The sequence below is a fragment of the Buceros rhinoceros genome, unplaced genomic scaffold (genome assembly GCF_000710305.1).
Source record: "Buceros rhinoceros silvestris isolate BGI_N320 unplaced genomic scaffold, ASM71030v1 scaffold8255, whole genome shotgun sequence".
NCBI lineage: Eukaryota > Metazoa > Chordata > Aves > Bucerotiformes > Bucerotidae > Buceros > Buceros rhinoceros.
Genome location: NW_010412232.1, coordinates 26336 through 45142, shown reverse-complemented (window position 1 = coordinate 45142; position 18807 = coordinate 26336). Strand labels below are relative to the sequence as shown.

The 18807-nt window shown below is 37.1% G+C and overlaps 1 protein-coding gene across 1 annotated transcript in view; it reads left to right on the top strand.

Annotated features, from left to right (window-relative positions):
- MLLT4 (myeloid/lymphoid or mixed-lineage leukemia (trithorax homolog, Drosophila); translocated to, 4) overlaps positions 1-18807 on the top strand; it is a gene marked incomplete at its 5' end in the record, with an annotated part of 61335 nt that overhangs the window by 22930 nt on the left and 19598 nt on the right. Inside the window, 5 exons of the mRNA XM_010136307.1 lie at positions 16250-16315; positions 16452-16525; positions 17063-17181; positions 18231-18422; positions 18666-18757. Coding sequence (XP_010134609.1) covers positions 16250-16315; positions 16452-16525; positions 17063-17181; positions 18231-18422; positions 18666-18757 — 543 coding nt within the window. The remainder of the gene's footprint in view (positions 1-16249; positions 16316-16451; positions 16526-17062; positions 17182-18230; positions 18423-18665; positions 18758-18807) is intronic.

Genomic DNA, 18807 nt, shown 5'->3' with positions numbered 1-18807 from the left:
GACTAGAGTGGCGGGGGGGGGGGGGGGGCGGTGGTGTTGATAAATGCTGCACTGTGTCATAGCATCCAGCTCCGAATTATCTTGATGGGTATCTTGGAAAATCCAGCAGACTAGAGTGGCGGTTGCTGTTGAGGGCTGAAAGAGAAGTGGAGAATTGTTTTTTTTCTTTCAAGGATCTGTAGTCCCGGAGATCAAAATGTGGTTTTCTGTTGTTGGAAGAACAAAATCCGTGGTAAGTCTGTTCAGGTTTCTGTTGGGACTGTTTTTCTCTGAAGTTTTAAACACTATCCCCTGTACTTTTTCCTGCTCTCCTGCTTGTTTAAACCTGCCAGTAGTTATTTGTTCATGTAGCAACAACGTAATAGAGCATGCAGTTAAACATAGTCAGATGTTAGTAGCTAATTTTCTAAAATCTAGAAAGAAAAAAACTAATTTTTTAGCTTGTTCTTCATATGCACTTCTCACATTTGTGGAAGTGACTATTAATATTGAAAGTTTCAGGTGTGATAACTACTGTTTTACTGTGGCAGAGCATGAATAGCATGACCTGTGATTTGTTTACTTGTCATATTAGTTGGCTTTAATCCAGGATCCTCTAAAAGTCTGTTCTCTCTTTCTAAAGCTTTAGTAGATTAATTAAAATTGGCATCTGAAACAGTATATGTAAGATTAATACTCTGCAGACCCTTCTGAAAAGATCAAAACTTGCAAATATGCTGCAGTTAGGTTACCTTTAAGTTAAACACATTCACAGAGTAGAGGCATTTAAATTCTGTTTCGATTGCTAGTACACAAAAGAAATAATTCCTGTGTTCTGCAGGAACGATAAAGCAGGTTTTGCTCATTAATCTTCACATGCTGATTATATTCATTAGAATTCTAGGATTTACTGCTTCAAAGTGTGGCACACTTCTGCTTTGAATAGTATGACAAAAAAGTTACCTTAAAATATATACAAGTACCTTAAAACGCATATGTATATGCCCCTACATGCATGTAAATCAAAATGTATTTTCTAGGGTTCTTTAAGAGATGGTCAGATGAAATATTTCATAGCGCTTCCTGAAATAGGATGAGATGGTGATAAGGTATTTCTTTTTTACTAGAAGCATTCCAAATGCTGTGTGACAGTTCATCAATAAATATTGTGGGGAATGGGCTTACTTTTCTAAAAATAAATGTGTGGCATCTTAACCGTAAAGCATTTGTATTATTTGACAACCTTTTTTGTTCTTTAATTAGATCATTGCAACGGTTTTTTTCCTAAACTATCACTCATCACTTTGTTTAACAGTTAATTTAAGGTGTTAAATTTAAGGAGGATTTGAGACTAACAGGAGTCTCAATTTCAGTGGGAAATTTTGCTGGAAGTTTGTTCTACAAATAACTTGTAGGTGATCTCTGTAGAAGGAACAGGCTTAAACATTAACTTAAAAATCTTGATTTTTATTTTTTCCAAAATTGAAAATTAGGTTTATAGTTAATAATATTGGAAACACGGTACACAAATTTTGTTCTCTTTACTCTGTGTTTGCAAATTAGGTAGATGATAGGATTGGCTTTTTAACTGTTTGTTAGCTCTTTACTTGTGTTGCAGGTCTTAAGATTTCAGGTACCTCGGTATCTGAAGTCTTCTTGTCTCTGTATTTAAGGAAAATATTTGCCCTTTCCTACCAATGTGAATTAATTGAAATGTGTGAGTAAGAAGATTTTGTTGTTTTATTTTGTCTTAATATTCGATACTAAGTCACATCAGCAGTCTGAACTACTGATATTGCTGTAACAGGCTTCTTAGGAGGAACTTAAAGTAAAAACATAGTATTTAATTGTCATTTCCAGCACGGATTTCTCAGACTCACAGGAACAAGATAAAATGTAAGCTGCCAGTTTAGTCTTCCTCATGAACTAATAAGTAGCTATGTATAAGCAATTTGCCTGGGGTTTTTTGATTCATAACTTCCAGCAGGGTTTTTGGTTAAATTTCGGTACCCTGTAGATTATCTATAAAATTTTGCTAATGCTTTCATATGTTGGGTAAAAATGAAAGCTTATGCCAGCACAGCATGATTTTTCTTCTCACCAGCTGCTTCCCAGTAGTGAGACAGCAGCTCTGCTCGAGTAGAATGTTGTCTTTTTTATTCACTTGTATTTAGATTGATATGGCAAAGTGAGCTTCAAAATTCATGTGCCAGGTCTTCCTTTGCACTTGCTTGCAAGCCTAGAAAATTGCAGTGCATGTATGCCTTATCTAGAATTCCTCTATCAGACTTCATTCAATTCTGGCTTCCAAGTAACTTCTAAAATTCTGTTTAAATACACGTTAGTACAGCATTTTAATTTTAATTTTTTTACTCTTACGAATGACTTTCAGAAGTTACTAAATTCTGTGTAGACTTTCCAGTATGAATAATACTCCGAATTAGAGTAGGAATTTAGGTGTGTGATAGTGTGTGCTCTAGTGATGGGTTAAGTTGTATACATCTGAAACTACAAAGCAGCATTAGGTGGACCTGCGAAGTCCTATCCACAGACCTAATTAAGCTGTGTGGTTATTCATAGCTGTCTTAACAGGGAAGAGTGTCACAGAATCTGCTATACAACTTGTAGACTTGTACAGAACAGAACAGCCTGAAGTGTGTCGCTGCTTATGGAGTATTTATAGCAAACATATATTATGAAGTTAACCCTTGTTTGGGGAAATAGAGATCAGGCAATATATTTTCCTGTGAAACAAGAGAAATGGAATCAAACAAGCTTGTGTATTTCTTTTGTTAAAAATTAAGAGTGCTTTTGTGCATTTCTAAAGTATCATATGAATCGTACGTTGCAGCATTTCTAATGTAAAAGAGGCTTCCTTTTCAGAAAGGTTAAGAAAGACTAATGAATAAAACTTGCTTAATCTTTTACGAATGTCATATATGAAGCATTTTCCCTTTACTTACTACCTTCTCATTTCATGAGAGCAAGAGTAAAGTACAGGTAGGTAGGAACGGTACCATACTTCATTCCAGTCTCAGAATGAGAATTCAGGCCAGTTGCTTTAGCTGGTTTCATTTTCATCGAAGAAGGTATCTTTTAGAAGCACTCAATTTCCAGGGTGTGAGAGAAATCATGGTTACAAATTGGTATGCTTCTGTCTAGCACAGAAGACTCTACGGCTATTTGTGTCAGCAGCCTGCTTTCCATGTTTGTCTAATGGCCTTATTAAAGTTTCTGAATACCATAATTCGGGGTTTAGGATAAAAATATATACCTACCTACAGCTCTCCCTGTTTTATTAATGCCATTGCATGAAGTCCGTTACAGAACATCCTGGATTCTTGGGGCTTTTATCTCCTGGGAGAAGCACACTTTAGGAAGATAGAGAGGGTATATTCACTTGTTTCCTTTGTGTGCAAGTTAATCTTGATTGTGAACATTCTTTTATTAGAAAGTAGCACGTAATACTTACTCCATTAAAGAAAACAACAAAACTCTTCAGTCCTTTCTCTTTACTCTTTTTGAGTAAATAGAGCTTCTGGATGCACTGGATGTAAAGTTCCAAGTTATTGGATGCTTCAGAGTCCCATGATACTATACTGCTTGCAATCTAGCTTTTTTTAATCTGAAGAGTAAACAGATTATTTTTGATCTGTTTTCCTACCCGGTGCAACTTAAAGCTACAACAGAATTGGTCATAGATGCTAAATGCTTGATGTTTCTTTGCCTGTAGATGTCGATTGTCACCAAAGTTTGAATCTCCACTGCCTGTTTTGTTTAATTGGAAGTGTTTTGTCCGCTTGTGACTGTAGTTTGTCCAGCTCCAAAAATGTTTGGTTTTTTTCCACTGACCATGGAGGAGAATTGGAGGGGGGAAAGCAGAAATTTAGATATGTGAGGCATTGGGTTGGTTTTATAGTTCTTTTTCAGTCAGGATATGAAGTGACTTATAGCAGAGTTAGTCACAATTAACAGACCAGTTTTACATACAGTAGGCTGGCTCATGTCGCTTATATTCGGAAAGAATATAGGGCATGCTAAGAAGTATTTTGTGGGGTGATGAGAGATTTCCAAAGTCTCTATATTGATCTTGAGGTGGCTGAGGCCTTCCCTTCCACTAAAAAATGAGGTTTTTCTGATCTTCAAGTCCTCACTGAAGGCGGATCCAGCAGCTACAAAGTTGGTCTTTCTCGTTCTTCTGGGCTGACAGCAAGTAGTTCAGTGAGTCATAGACCTAGTACATTCAGTTACATAAAGCAGATAAATACGTACTCATCCAGATACAAGCTACAAAATGGATGCAGTTTTAGGGAATGTGTTTGGGTGATCAGAAACCTGTGGTTTTGCCTCCTAGAGAGTACGTTTGTAAACTGGTTATACAGTTTAGTAAACTGGTATTCTTTAAAATGCTTACAAGCTTGGGTTATTTAAATGCTTCTAGACTAATTACTTGCGGGGATGGGAGGTGGCGTGGGTCAGACGGAGACTTGATTCTGTTGCATAAACTTGTCTTTAAAGGTATTTAGAAGAACTTAGATCTTCTATGTAAACTTTAAAGACTGGAATCAGAGACCTAACCTTGATAAAAAAATCAGTAAAATCTACTCTGGGCGTAGGCAAATAAAAGATTTCATTTTTGTCCTGTTTTCTTGAAAGACATTTTAGTTGAAGGGATTCATTCTGGTTTTAAACTGTTTCGTTTCTGTAAGATACAACAGAAGCTTCACAACAGAGACCAACTTGGGGAAACAGTGTCATCCTGAAATGAAATACCAGGTCTTAACGTCTCGGCAGGGGATATTTGTGTATGTGTAGGAATGCACATATATCTGACACTGCATTATTGAAATGACATCTTTTTTAATGTTTGCATGATTATGCAAAATCCAAGAAAGTCTTGACAGTTATTTAGAAAACATCTCCAGTGGTTTATGTGAGCCATTGGAATGTTTTGACTTGTAGCCTTCGTATCTGAAACCACTTAAATTGGAATATGAATTTGAAAAGGCTGGTGACTGTATGACACTTTTTCATGGATTCAGTCAAACTATAACTGGAGAGTGAAGATATCTTCACTGCAGGACTACTTTTTCTTATTTATGTGAAGCTTTTTACCATTTAAATATTCATGGATTTAAGACAGAAATCTTCAAATCAGTATTGAAAGGTTGTTAGAAATACTTTCTGGCATTTATATAAATAAAAGTAATTTTTAAAATGTGACATTTAAAAGTCTTGCTATTGAAGTGTATTTTTTCTTTAATCAAGTGTGATTCTGTCAGTGTTTATGGGAAGCTGTTCATCGCTCCAGTCTTATTGGAGTGGTAAACAAAAGTACGTGAAGCTAAACAGGTATGGGCAAGTGATGGTTTAGAACAAGTAATGACAAGACTTTGCTGTTAATTACCTGGAGCATTACTGGTTTGGTTAGGTGCCATACCTGCAGATACTTTTCGCAGATGCATAGTTTTTCCTTAATTACTACAATTTTGCTGTCATTCCTGACAACCGGAAAAGTGTTTTTGTAATAGTTTTCATAGTTTTAATTCTAATGATAGTTACTGAAATAACTAGGTCATCCTACAGATCTAATGAAACTGCAAGAATATTACTAACCTTGCAAAAAGTACAGCTAGTTTGTGATCCAACTAAGATAGTTGTGGGGTGTGATGTTTGATGATGGGAGTAGCTTAACTCTAAAGAGGTTATTGCCCCATCAACAGCTGGACCTTCATTCCCACTCTCTTGCCTTTACATTAGGTGGGGCTGCATGGTGTCTCAGAATCTCCAGCCCATCCCACTGGTGGCAGGCCGCCGTGTGACGTGGCATGGGTGGCTCGCCTGGGAACCCAGCTGCCTGTGGACGCTTACTAGAAGGAGCTGCCTGTTGTTTCCAACATGATGTTACAGCTCCTTGTCCTAGCAAATACCAAATGGGAAGGAGGAGCAGGGAGGATTTTTTTTGCTTGCTTTTAATGCCTCCATGGTGACAGAGTCATGAGCTCGTAGGCTAGCTGTGATGCTGCCACTAGTAAGACTACACCTGATGTTCCTGTTATTCAGACTGCTACTTACAGTTGTGCTGTATGACATGTTCCGATTTTATGGCTGATGTAATGTATATGAGCCAAAGTTTCCTGTGTTTGTTACTGATAAGCAAGTCTTGTAAAACTCATCTTGCAACTTAGCAATAAAATCTGTACTCTTGAAATACTTCTTTAATTCTGTCATTGTTATTAATTCATTATTAATGTAATCTTGTACACCCTCAACTTTACATTCTTCTGCTGTAGGAGTAGTTGTTTCTTTTTTTCAGATTACTGTAGTTTCTTTCATTCTCTTCCTTTTTGGTCTGATTATTGCATAGAATTAGCTGTAATTTTTTTTTAATGCTACCTCTGATTTCTGTAGTTCTCATAGTAATTTTTAAGCAAATGCAGCATTTTGCACATAATGCTGTTATAGTAAGGAGGGGCTTGCAAAATAACCTTAATTATGAAAACAAGTATGGCATACTGTACACTGATGTGTTGCTTGATGAATGGCCCAGATGATAAGCGGATGTGATGCAAAATGACTTTTTCTTGTTAGGCCAAAGTGAGGTTGCCTTATCCAACTCAGTGCTTTAGCTTCTTTAACATGATAGACCTCTTGTAGTCAAGCAGAGAATCATACCAGGCTTAAAAGGGGCAAGTACCCTTTTCGACAACAGGTATGAATTTTTTGCATACTTTTGTCTGACATAAATCTTTGTCAGCTGAGCATATTTTTGTATATTTTTTTTTTTTTACTTTTGACACATTAAATATGTGATTGACTTGGTTCTGTTGCGTCAACTTTGTTTTCCTTCCATCCTCCTGCTTCCAGCAAATTTCCAGATTTTTTTGAGGTTGCAGTCTATGTGACTTGAGGAGTGGAAATCCTGTAAATCTAATATTTGGGGGGGGGGGGGGGAATGTTGTTTTCTTTACCTTCCAGATTCTCTTTTAAGGAGGGACTGTAGTGTTGGAGACACTTTTTTTGGTTTGTTTTGTTAGCTTTTTTTATTGTTCCCTGCCCTGTGCCAGTACTGTGATTCTTAAGTATATTGTATCAATTGGCATTCTAGAGATTGAAGTTGTGCTGACCAGAGGTGCCAAAATTTGCTCTTTAACTTCTGTGGATTGACGTAGTTGCATAAGCTTTCAGATCTTATATAATCCTTCAGGCCCTACATGAAAGTAAATTAATTTCTTTGCTTATTAGTTTTGAAATATACTCTGCAATTTTAATTTCTTATTACAGGTGAGAGGTTTTTGCTTTGAAATGGATTTAGGAAGATTCAGAATATTAAACTCAGGTACTAGAGGGGGCACATCAACTTTTTTCTGATCAGTTTATGATGTTTTGGAGTTGGATTACAATGTTTATGTATTTTACAGTGTTTGGGAGTTGAACTGCAGTATTTATTGTATGTATAGACTTCATATGCAGAAGATTCAATATCAGTTTGTGTGTAGAGTCTACTCAGTTATTTGGAAAGGTACCTTGTCAATGCAACTACAAACCACCAGAAAAACAAGGATCTCTTGTTACATTTAAGTTTTTCTTATATGCATTTGACAGATGGGAATGTAGCTGAATATTGTTGACCAATTCTTACACTAAACTAGGGCCTAGTTACTACCAAATAACTCAAAGTTTTAATTTGATTTCAAATTAAGACATAGATTTGTATGGACTATGCAGCCTGTGACCTGTGAACAATACTGATGTGAAACTCCCAACAATCATCATCGTCCAAATGTGTAATGAACTTTGAAAGCCTCTCTGTGTTTTATTTCCTTGAATTTATAGCCTCAGGTTGTAATTTTAGACTCCATTTTGTAAGACTTTACTCAAGATATTTTTATTCTAAGAACTATTTGAAAGTAGGCTACTATAACAAAACTAGAGCTAGTATTACCGAAGAGCTTACCTGCCTTTCTTCTGTCCCACTTCGAGTACTGTTACATAGTATATGTGGGCCACACAGACGCCATAAAGCCAGATCTAAGGGAAATAGAACTTCTGGTGAGTTTTAATTGCTGGATTTATTGAGTTTTAAGTTATGAGTCATATAATCACAGAATCATTTTGGTTGGAAGAGACCCTCAAGGCCATCAAGTCCGACCATTAATCTAACACTGCTAAGTCACCACTAAATGATATCCCTCGGCACCACATCTATACATCCTTTAAATACCTCCAGGGATGGTGACTCCACCACTTCCCTAGGCAGCCTGTTCCAATGCTTTACCACCCTTTTGGTGAAGAAATTTTCCTTAATATCCAACATAAACCTCCCCTGGCACAACTTGAAGCTGTTTCCTCTCGTCCTGTGGCTTGTTACTTGGGAGAAGAGACTGACTCCCACCTTGCTACAACCTCCTTTCAGGTAGCTGTATAGAGTGTTTCATACATCAATTTCTTTGCTTCTCTTGACTTTTAACTTCTTTCGTTCTTTCTCTCAATGAGGAGGACTCATTGTTTATTTACTTTATACAAGATAGTCTGGTCACTTAAACAGTTTCTGCAAACATTCTTTTCTTCATTTAGATTGACAATAAAGACCTGAGTTACCATTCTAAGCAGACTTCTGTATGCAAAAGTGTCCTGTGCTTGCCTTTACCTCCCAAATAGGTTTAGGAGATCTATTAAAATTCCATTTAAATGCAAAAGTTCTCCATTGTCATAGAATTCCTGCACCAGCCTGTAAGTCACAACGCATCTAGGATTAATTATTCTCACTCTGACTAAACTCAAGCATGTGCCAAACTTGCAAGTGTAGTATGTTGCATCTTACAACTTGTGCTGTTTTAAAGCATTAAATTACTTCTTAAGATAAGTGTAAGATGATAAGAAAAACTTTATACAGGCTTTGCATCTCATGCAAATGCGTGGCTTCTTTCTGTGTACTGGACCTAATCATTTTCCTCAGTCGCTCATGTGCGTTGCTAATATACATCCATCATAAAGATTAATAAACAAAACACAGAGAATTTTTTCAAGAATTATGTCATGGCTTTACTCGGAGACCTAATTAAGCTTCCTGGAAAAAAAAAAAAGGGGGTGGGGAAAGGGGGATATTTTTACCCCATTGTGTAAAGGTGTGTTGTTGTTTGTTTTTTTTTTTTTAATGAGATGCATTTACTTCAGTTCTAGATCTATCATTCATCTCAATCCCTTGCTAAAGTTAGGTTGATTTGGTTTTTTATGTTTAGAAGGAGAACGGGTGGGCCTTGGCAAAACTGAGAAGTGTCTTTTGGGTGTGCTTGCCGTGCAGGCTGTTAAAAGCTTAAAACAAGGATGGTTTTCTGCTGTGTAGTTTGCTACTCTGTGTGGGAATCTGTATTTATGTAGCTTTGCTTTTGTTTTGTTTTGGCATTGTTCTGGGACTCAGCTTCCACTAGAGCACTGTTGCACTGCAGATGCTGCTTAGAGCTGCTTGACAACTCAATAGGTGACCTATAGTAGGATTTAGGAATTTGAAACAGTTTAAATTGCTGGATTAAAAATCATATTGTTCGCAAAATAGTGGAATCTAAGGCTGCAGCAGAGAAGCATTGATTATTTTAAGTCATGCTGTTTTAAACAATTTGGGAGTTACTTGGGCAGTGTTTAAACTGAAATATTCCCTGTTAGGTCAAACTCCCTTGGTGGTTTGTTTTTCTTTTTTGTGTGTGTGTCTTCTTAAAGAGAAGACTTTTCTGGCGGAATTTCACAGATATGCTCTTAACATGGGTGAATGTTCTTACATCTAAAAGATGAACAATTTCTGGCTCTTATTTTGCTTCTCAAAGAAGGCCTTTTGGGTTTCTAGCAGTGAAAAGGCTATCTGGTATTTGCCCTGTATATTCACAGCCCCTGATGATTACACATTTGTTAGCACAGGTTCACAGTTGTTGTAGCCTGATAAAAGTTGGCACAACAGCTTGACAAGAATAACATCACCCCCCCCTTATTGATCCAGGTCCCTAGCAACCCCCTTTCCTGTACAGTTATGAATGATGATACTGTGCTGTAAACAATTTGAAGAAGCTGATTTAGTTGAAAACAAAGCTTTTATTTCAGAGGAGGGGCTGGGGACGGGTGTCAGCTTAGTCTTCAGCTTCTGTCATGGGACCTGCCAGGATGCAGTAGTGCCTCTGCAGGTCCAGGTGCAAGAAAGCATGGAAGCAGGCAGGTAGCTTTCTTTCTGACACTCTGTACGAGTACACTGCTAGTGTCAGTGCAATTACTTTAGTAAGAGGTTTTTTTAAAAAAGTACTGAAAAATGTAAATATACTCCCCTGCTGACCTACAAATTTAGTTCTCTGTGCTTTATGCAGGTTTTATGATCTGGGTTGTTCTTTTGTACTGATTGTTTAACTGTGTTGTGAAAGCACAGAATGGAGATGTTTCTCATTTTGAAGCTTAGGTTTAATGTACGTGAGATATCAGAATTTTTAAGTATCACATGCCTATTCTTCAGTCCACAATTCACTGTTCGTCTGATTCTGAACTGCTAATACCTTTCTCACAAAACAATTTTCCCTGTGGTTCTCTGCCTTGGACATGCATTGTAACAATAGATATCATTCAGAGCTAAACAAAGGAGGTCTTCAGAGGAGGGTGATATGCTCCTGCAGTTCAGTCCTGGAATACTGTCACTCAGGTGAACTGAAGCAGCAGTAGTAGATTTGTGAGGTTTTTCTAGTTATACACCTTGAGAAGGATATCCTGAGTTTTTCCTCAAAAGGGTGTTATCATTTTCCTTACGGCAGGATTTGTAGGGAGAAGTTCCTTCAAGTGTGAAAGAAGACAGATTGATTGGTAGCACTAGAGAGTTTATTATAGAGAATGAGGCTTTTTTTAAATCTAGAATTTGCTGTATTATTTTTTTGAAAAATTCTTGTAGAGGGTTTTGGAGTTTTGAATTTGGCTGTATATACTTGAGAAAATGTGCTGTACATTTCAGTTAGTTATTCTGGGTGGGGGTTGGGGATGGTGTTGGAAATAAATCATCTTTTTATGCTTACTTAATTTTTGCTTACCTAGTCATCTAACTTCTCTGCAGTTGTGTTGTTCTGTTCGGACTAACAGCTTTACAGATACACGTGGTTTTGGTATACAGGATTGGAGAAAATAAACTAAAAAGAATGTTTACATATTATTGTTGCTGACACACAGGTCATTGCTTTGTTTCGTTTGTGGAGAAATAGTTTTAGTTATGTTGACCTTCACATTCCTTTGAAAAAAAGCCATTTAATAAGCAGATTACAAAGAAACCTGTTGTATTATAATGTCAATAAATGATGGGAGAAAAATCAATGTGGTGTGCACAAGAATTTTGCTCACTTGGGAGTTTAGTATGCATGTCTAACTACATATTAATGTCCTTTGTGTACTTAAGTACACATTTGCTTGTGATGCAGTCTCCTGGAAGGTGGAACTGAAGAAAAATTAAGGTTGTTTCAATATAAATTAAGATTTTAGACTCAAATTACTATAAAGCTTAAGGAAAAGTTGAAGGAAGATGACTAGTTAACTCTGAGGATGCTTAGGGAGCGTAAGTGAGAGCACCAGCATGTTCATCATCATGGCTTGGCTTCATGGACGAAGATTTGGGAAGGGCTTTACCCACGCTTACTGCAAGCGCGCTGATGGCTGAAAAGGCCAATGTGGGATAGGCAAGACCGGTTGCAAAGAGCACAGCGGAAGGTCTCCTTGGGTGGTGTAGTCGAGGCATGGTTCTTTCTGCGCTGTCTTTTCTCCTCAAGACTGATTCTACGTGTGCTCTCAAAGGAGACAGCAGCGTTATGTGTGGTGTGTCTCCAAATCTCCCGATTGGAGGCCAGCATGTTAGAAACATATTAAATGTCATGTGAATTAGGCAGAGAAGGACCTCATTTGTCCTAATAATATGAGAGTAGATGTGGTAGCTGAAAAAAAAATTTTTTTTCATGTAATACGAATGGAGATTTATTTTTAAATCATGTTTTATGCTTTCAAAATTCATTAGTTTGTGTTGAGATGACTTGGAGCTAACATATCTGCCTGTAACTTCTGTTAAAGGAACAGGAGAGGCATTGACAAACTATAGGCTTCATTAAAATATTTAAAAAGAAGGAACAAGGAGTAAAATGTCAGCTCCTTCAAATTGTAATGAATTACTGTAAGGCTTAGAGTATTGGAACCGTTAACACAAAAATCCATCTGATCTGGTATCTTCCAGCTGTGGGATACTTAGCCAGAGAACATAACAAAATGAGTGTAAGAGGCTTCCTCCTGGTTTCTACCTTTCTGTAATTTCAAAACTTCTTTCAGAGTTTATTATAATGGGTTGGTTTTTTGTTTGGTTGGTTAGTTTTTTTGTGGGTTGGTGGGTGATGCGGGTTTCAGTGTTTGTGTGGGTTTGGTTTTTTTGTCCTGAAAGCACTTGAAGAACTGTACCATGAAACTATGATTTTTATTTTTTTTTTTTCTTTTCCATTTTGATGCATGTTTACACTTTGGCGTCTACAGCAGTCTGGTTCCTGGCAGTTTCGCGATTTTAATTATGAAATGCTACGGAAAATGGGGGTGGGGTGGGGGGTGGGGATGGAGTGTGTGCTTTTTTTTGTTTGTTTTTCCTTTAAAAATATGCTTGCTGTGATAGTATGAATAAGAAAGCTTTCTCTTTTGGCTGATTAGAGAGATGATAAATAATCCAACCTGTGCCACTCGTAATCCCATAGACCTTCACTTCCCTGATCTTTGCTAAGCTATTTAGTTGGCTCTCTCAAGAAAGCTATTCCATGTTTCCATGTTTCTGATCATCCTTGTTATCCTCTGAGCCTCATGGTTTTGCTGGTGTCATTTTATAAGAGAGTAATCAGAATTATAAAGTTTTCTAAATGCGAACCTTTTAGATTGTTAGTAACTGTGATGATTTCTGTCTTGTTTAGTTCTATTAGTTCTGTTGGTTTCCAGATATTTGAGCTGATATGTAAAGACTATGTATGACTAAAAAGATCTTTTTCAAGGGGTTAAAGCCAGTTTAGAAACTATTATCTGGACACTATCTGCAAACCAGTGCACGCGGTCTTAAACAGAAGGTTTCGACTTTGTTTAATGCACGCTAGCAATCACAATTAAGCATAAGGGAGGCAATGTGTTTGGATATAGTGCCTAATGTAATTCATGAGTACCGAAGTCATAATCCCAAAACTGCTTGATGAATATGTGCACTGTTTCAAGTGGCAGTGCTCTTCCAAAGGCTTGCTCTTTCTACCTAATTTTTGACCATATTTGGCAGATCTTTGTCTGAATTCCTGGACCCAGGGGAATTAGATTCTTGCTAGCATCCTTTGAAGTTAGGACTGAATTGTCAATCCCAGATGGCTTCAGGGGCTTCTGGTTAGTCTTGGTCAGTTTGGCCTCCAAGAAAAGCTACTGTTTGGTCCCTGCAATTACATATAACTACATGTCATGAGTTGAGGCTCAGCTGGTCACTAGACCAGTGACAGATACTCTCTATTAACCCCTCTCCCTTTCCAAAGGGGAGGAGAAAGGGAATAAGAGAGAGAGACTTATGGATTGGAAATGAAACCTAAAACTGCTTAAATGATAATAATAACAACAATAAAATGAAATATATACAAAACCAACACCAAACCCAGCATTCCTGATGGCAGCCATGTCACCATCACCACTGATGCTGTGGGCAGACACTGGGGAGGGCCAAGACTGGACTCAACTTGCATGGATTGGGATTGAAGGAAGAACAGAGAGTCCTCCTTGAACACCGGCCATTGAAGAATAGAGCTTGACCCTTGTGATCCCTCAGCTTTATACTGAATATGACGTCTATGGGACGGAACACCTTGTTGGTCACCTGTCCTGTCCACTCCTCTCTGTAGGTGCGGCCTCTCACTTACTGCACCCCCACTGTGGGACACAGGATGTAGCAGTGACCTTGGTCTTCCCAGGAGCAAGTATCAGCAAGAACCTGTCTGCACACCAGGCCTTGGCAGTAACTAAACATCAAGTGTTGTCACTGCTAGGAGCAGACACTGTCTGCAAAAATATGCCGTTAACTTCAGTCAGTGCAGTCAGCAGAGACTGAGCTAAAAAGTAAAATCAGCTCTAACTCAAACCAGGACACTACATGTTGCATGAGTTTTGCCCTTTGGAACTAAAGGAGCTTACCTTTAGGTACATCTCATGGTTGGAGGCAGAGAAAGAGGCATATAAACCAAACCATCTTAATTTTATGTTTCCAACAATGAGAGGTGGTAACACGTTCTGCTAACAGTGCTGTGATGGGAACTGATCGGTCCCTTACGAGATTGGAACATTACTTCACATTTGGACCAGTGAAAGACATTTTTTCCCCTATTATTGCTCCAGTGTTCAGCATTATGTGATCCTTCTGCAACTGAAGTAATATTTTGACTGACTTAATAAATTTTCTGTACGGTAAATTTAGTTAGACCATTGTTGCCCTTTTTCTGGAACACTTATGAATATGGTGAACAGCACATTTGTTTAGGACTTCTCTGAAAACTTCCACTCCTTGTAGAAACTAGCAACTTTCAATCCATTGCTGAAGCAGTTACTAATATATGACAAGTCTCTTCTTATCCTATGTTACTAAAAGTCTTGAAGAACTTTTGGAAAGAGATCTTGCCACATCTGTCTTGGAAGTCTAGGCATTCTGTCAGCCAGACCATCCTTCCCTGTGTGCTTCTTGGTTGGTTGGGGAGGAGACTCGTGAAGCATGATTTCATTTTTTCGTTATATTTATCTAGCTGTCTTCTGGCCTGGGTTTCCCATAACTTTAACCGATTTCTCTGATACAATATTTTCAAAATTTTCTGCAGTTATCTCGATGTTTCTTTAGAGCCCTTAAAAAAACAAAGTAACTAATTTTTTTCAATTGTTTTTGTATTTTTTCCAGACAAAGGAAGTGTCCTTACTTCAGTCATTTATTGCATGTTTTTTCTCTTAAGCACGGCTTAAGCAATTGCAAAAAACTTGGACGTGTAGAATGTTAATCTGGAATCATGGGACTTGAAGGAATTCCTTTTCGGTGGCTTTTGAGTAAATGTGGGATTAATTCAAGATTTAAAGAATAAAAATAGGTCTTTCACTTGCGTAGAAAACTGTGTATAACACTAGCTATCTTCACCTTGAGTTTTAGTTTAGTGAAACAGTGGGAGCAATAAGTGCTTGTGCTGCCAAAAAAGAGTTGGAAAAGCTGAGGGGGGGGAGGCGGGGGGAAGGAGGAGGAAGTTGTGTATTCAATATCAAAGCAACTTGGGGATTATTTTAGAAAATAATGTTACATTAAAAACTGCTTTGTTGGAAGAAGAATGCTAAGTAAGTTTTCAAGTGACTTGCAGAATAAAATGGCACCGTTTGCTATAGCACACAGTGAAATCACAAGTGATTGTCTTACATTGTAATGACAATTTAAAGGTTTGTGATACTAATGTTTAGACTGAACTGTGTTGTCTTGTGAATTGGAGCATGTGGATGATGCAACAGCATGGCTTGAATAGACGCTTACATTCTCTTGTCTTGGATCTCTTGGTTGTCTTGCAGTAAATTCACCGTTAACAGTCCTTTCAAAATTAGCAGAATACTTTGAGCAGATGTTTTCTGAACAAAATTGCATGGTTTTGCAGTAGACTTAAATATTGGCTCTGTCTACTCCAAAAGACTTATTAATTATAATGTCTACTTGTTTATTGTAGAACTGAAGGCACTGTTTGTTCCTTCACACTAGCTACTTTACAGTCCTAACAAATGTAAAAAACATTTCTGTTCCTTTTTATTTTAATCTGCAATTTATCTTGTTTCATTTGGGTATGATCAAGGGAAACAATGCAGTCTTTTGGAACATAATACATAGAGGTATAAAAAATAATAACATGTACATAAAAGTGCAAATAAATGTTTCGTATTAGAAGGGGATTAGAACAAATTTCTAAAGTGTAAGTTTCAGTTAAGGTATTTTTGTTTCTTATTCAGGCTTGCATTAAGACCAAATATTCTTTGCTTCTAACAATGCCTGCAGGTTCAATAGGCCTAATAGTAAAATTTTCATGTGACTTTAAATCAGTGTAACTCTTTTCTGTATAATTGGTTTTTTTCCAGTTTGGGAATATATGAAAATAATGAGAACTTAGAATTTTATCTAGCTATTTAAAATACCTATTAACATCTGTGGAATGCTTAATAGATCAAATATAAATGTAATTAATTAATGCCTCTTTCTCCGTAGGGTGCTGGTCAAGACAAACTTGGGATATATGTCAAGTCTGTTGTGAAAGGAGGTGCTGCAGATGTGGTTAGTAATATTCTTAAACATCAGAAGTTCAAAGGCAGAAAGAATCTTTGGAAATAGCTTGTGTGAATAATTGTTTTACTTTAGACCATGTTAGCATCAGTGTATAAATTTTCTTCTCTCTCGAATATGTATTTAGGATGGTCGTCTGGCTGCAGGGGATCAGTTGCTCAGTGTGGACGGTCGAAGTTTGGTGGGCCTGTCCCAGGAAAGGTACGGAATGCTTTCCTTTGGTGTCTTTACATGAAGAAAATGCTAGAGTAATAATTTACTGAAAAGGGCTGAAGTTCTTTTTTTGTTGTTTTTTGTTGTTTTTTTTTTTACGTGTTAGACTTTGTCTTGGCTGTTTATAACTGCCTGTGAGTAACCTTAGTAAAAAGTTCAACTATTCATGTAGTATTTTCTGTATATGTTAAGGGTTATGTATACAGAAGAGACTGTATTACATGTTTGGGCTTTAGTTTTGAGCAAACATTATTTAGGTCTACTTTGAAATATTTTGGCTTCTGACATTTACATAAACTGGATATAGTACTGGCCTTGTAGGTGTTGTCTGTTTCATGAGCATATCCTAATCTTCAGATTTTTTTCTAAGTTATTCTAGGTATTAATTAGAAAAAGAGTTTTCTGTAAAACAAAAGATTACTAAATAAATTTGAGAAATCATGATATGCAATCTGATAATAAGGAGAACTAAGTAATACAGTGCCTAATTTCATTTTGGTTTACTTGCTTTGACTTTTATTGCAGGGCAGCAGAACTTATGACTAGGACAGGTTCTGTAGTAACACTAGAAGTAGCAAAACAAGGAGCAATTTACCATGGCCTGGCAACCCTGCTTAATCAGCCATCCCCAATGATGCAAAGAGGTAAAAATGCTTTTATTGTTTACGTCAATAAGAGCTTTAGAAGTCTTACAATGCAGAAATTACAATACTTCACAGTAGCTTGCCAAATATTCCCAAAATCTTAAATCAGAAAAGAAACATAATTGCACAGAGAAGAAGCATTTCCCTTCTTATCAAAAATTCATGTTTTAAAACATTGTTTGAAATTATGCTAGTCTAGTCATTAATAAATGCTTCGCATATGGATCTTTTTAAAAAATACATGATGAATTTAAACACAGGTCTGGTTTGAAGTACTTTTTTGTTTTAACAAGTGGAGTATATTGCATGGGCATTAAACTTCAGTGGCTTTTTTGGCACTTTCATAAAAGCTTCTCTCCTCTCAGAATATGACGTCCTTGTAACCAGAGAGTGCAGTGTAATTACTAAGAGAGAAATAAATAGAAACAGAGGCCCCTGGAACATGATTTGCAGTTCAGGGTTTGTTTTGTTTTGCCTTTTTTTTTTTATTTAAACTGTTGATATTGAAACATATCTTCTTCAGTTTCTGTGTCTCATCACATCAAGTTGTTGGATGTTTCTCCAATGTTATATTTTATCATCCTACTACGGTGAAATAACAAAAGTCATATTTAAGTCTCATGTAAAAGAATGTTGTAAAGGAAACAATTTTTTAAAGAAAGACCTTTTCTACATGTAGAGTAGTACAATACAGAAAAGAATGGGTTAAAAGAATAAATCCTTATCATCACAGTTTACAACACCATCCCAGATGCCATATGCGTCTGAGAGTCAGCAAGAGACTTCTCAGTAAAGCACATTTGGCTTTTCCAAGTACTGTGGTACCTTTTAAAAAGCTCTTTTGAAGCATAGAAATCAAAGGAATCTTGTATAGTTGATACAAATGTGGGATTGTATATCTGAAGTAGTAAAGATTTTAAAATACAGAGTTTGCTTTGCTGGGAACTCATTTTTAATTATAAATGCAAGGTAGCTCTGATTTGAAAAAAATATGCTAGACAGTAGTTAATATAAGTGAAAGGGGGAAAATACATATCCAACTGTTACAGTTTCTGACCGCCGTGGCTCAGGTAAACCCCGACCAAAGAGTGAAGGCTTTGAGCTGTATAACTCCACTCAAAATGGGTCACCTGAGAGCCCTCAGCTGCCGTGGACAGAGTACAGTGAACCAAAGAAGCTGCCTGGGGATGATAGATTAATGAAGAACAGAGCCGATCATCGCTCCAGTCCCAATGTAGCAAGTAAGTAAGATTATCCTCCTTTTAGCAGTAGATGCCTCCCCCCCTGGTTTTAGAGGCTGAATTCAAAAAGGGGATGATTGTTTTTAGAAATGGATTAATTTGAAATGGCAATGCACTATTAACATTTGGAGCGTGCCTCTTGTTAGAACTGTTCAAAGGAAAAATCATAGTTATTTTACGAATACTATTATTTTATTATGTAGATTAACAGTCGTGTAAATGCTTCCTTTAACTTTCCAACAGATCAGCCTCCAAGCCCTGGAGGAAAGAACGTTTATGCATCTGGAACTACCACCAAAATAACCTCAGTCTCTACTGGAAATCTCTGTACAGAGGTCAGAAGTGGCAAGCAAAATGCTAGCTATTAAACTTTCCTTAGCTATCA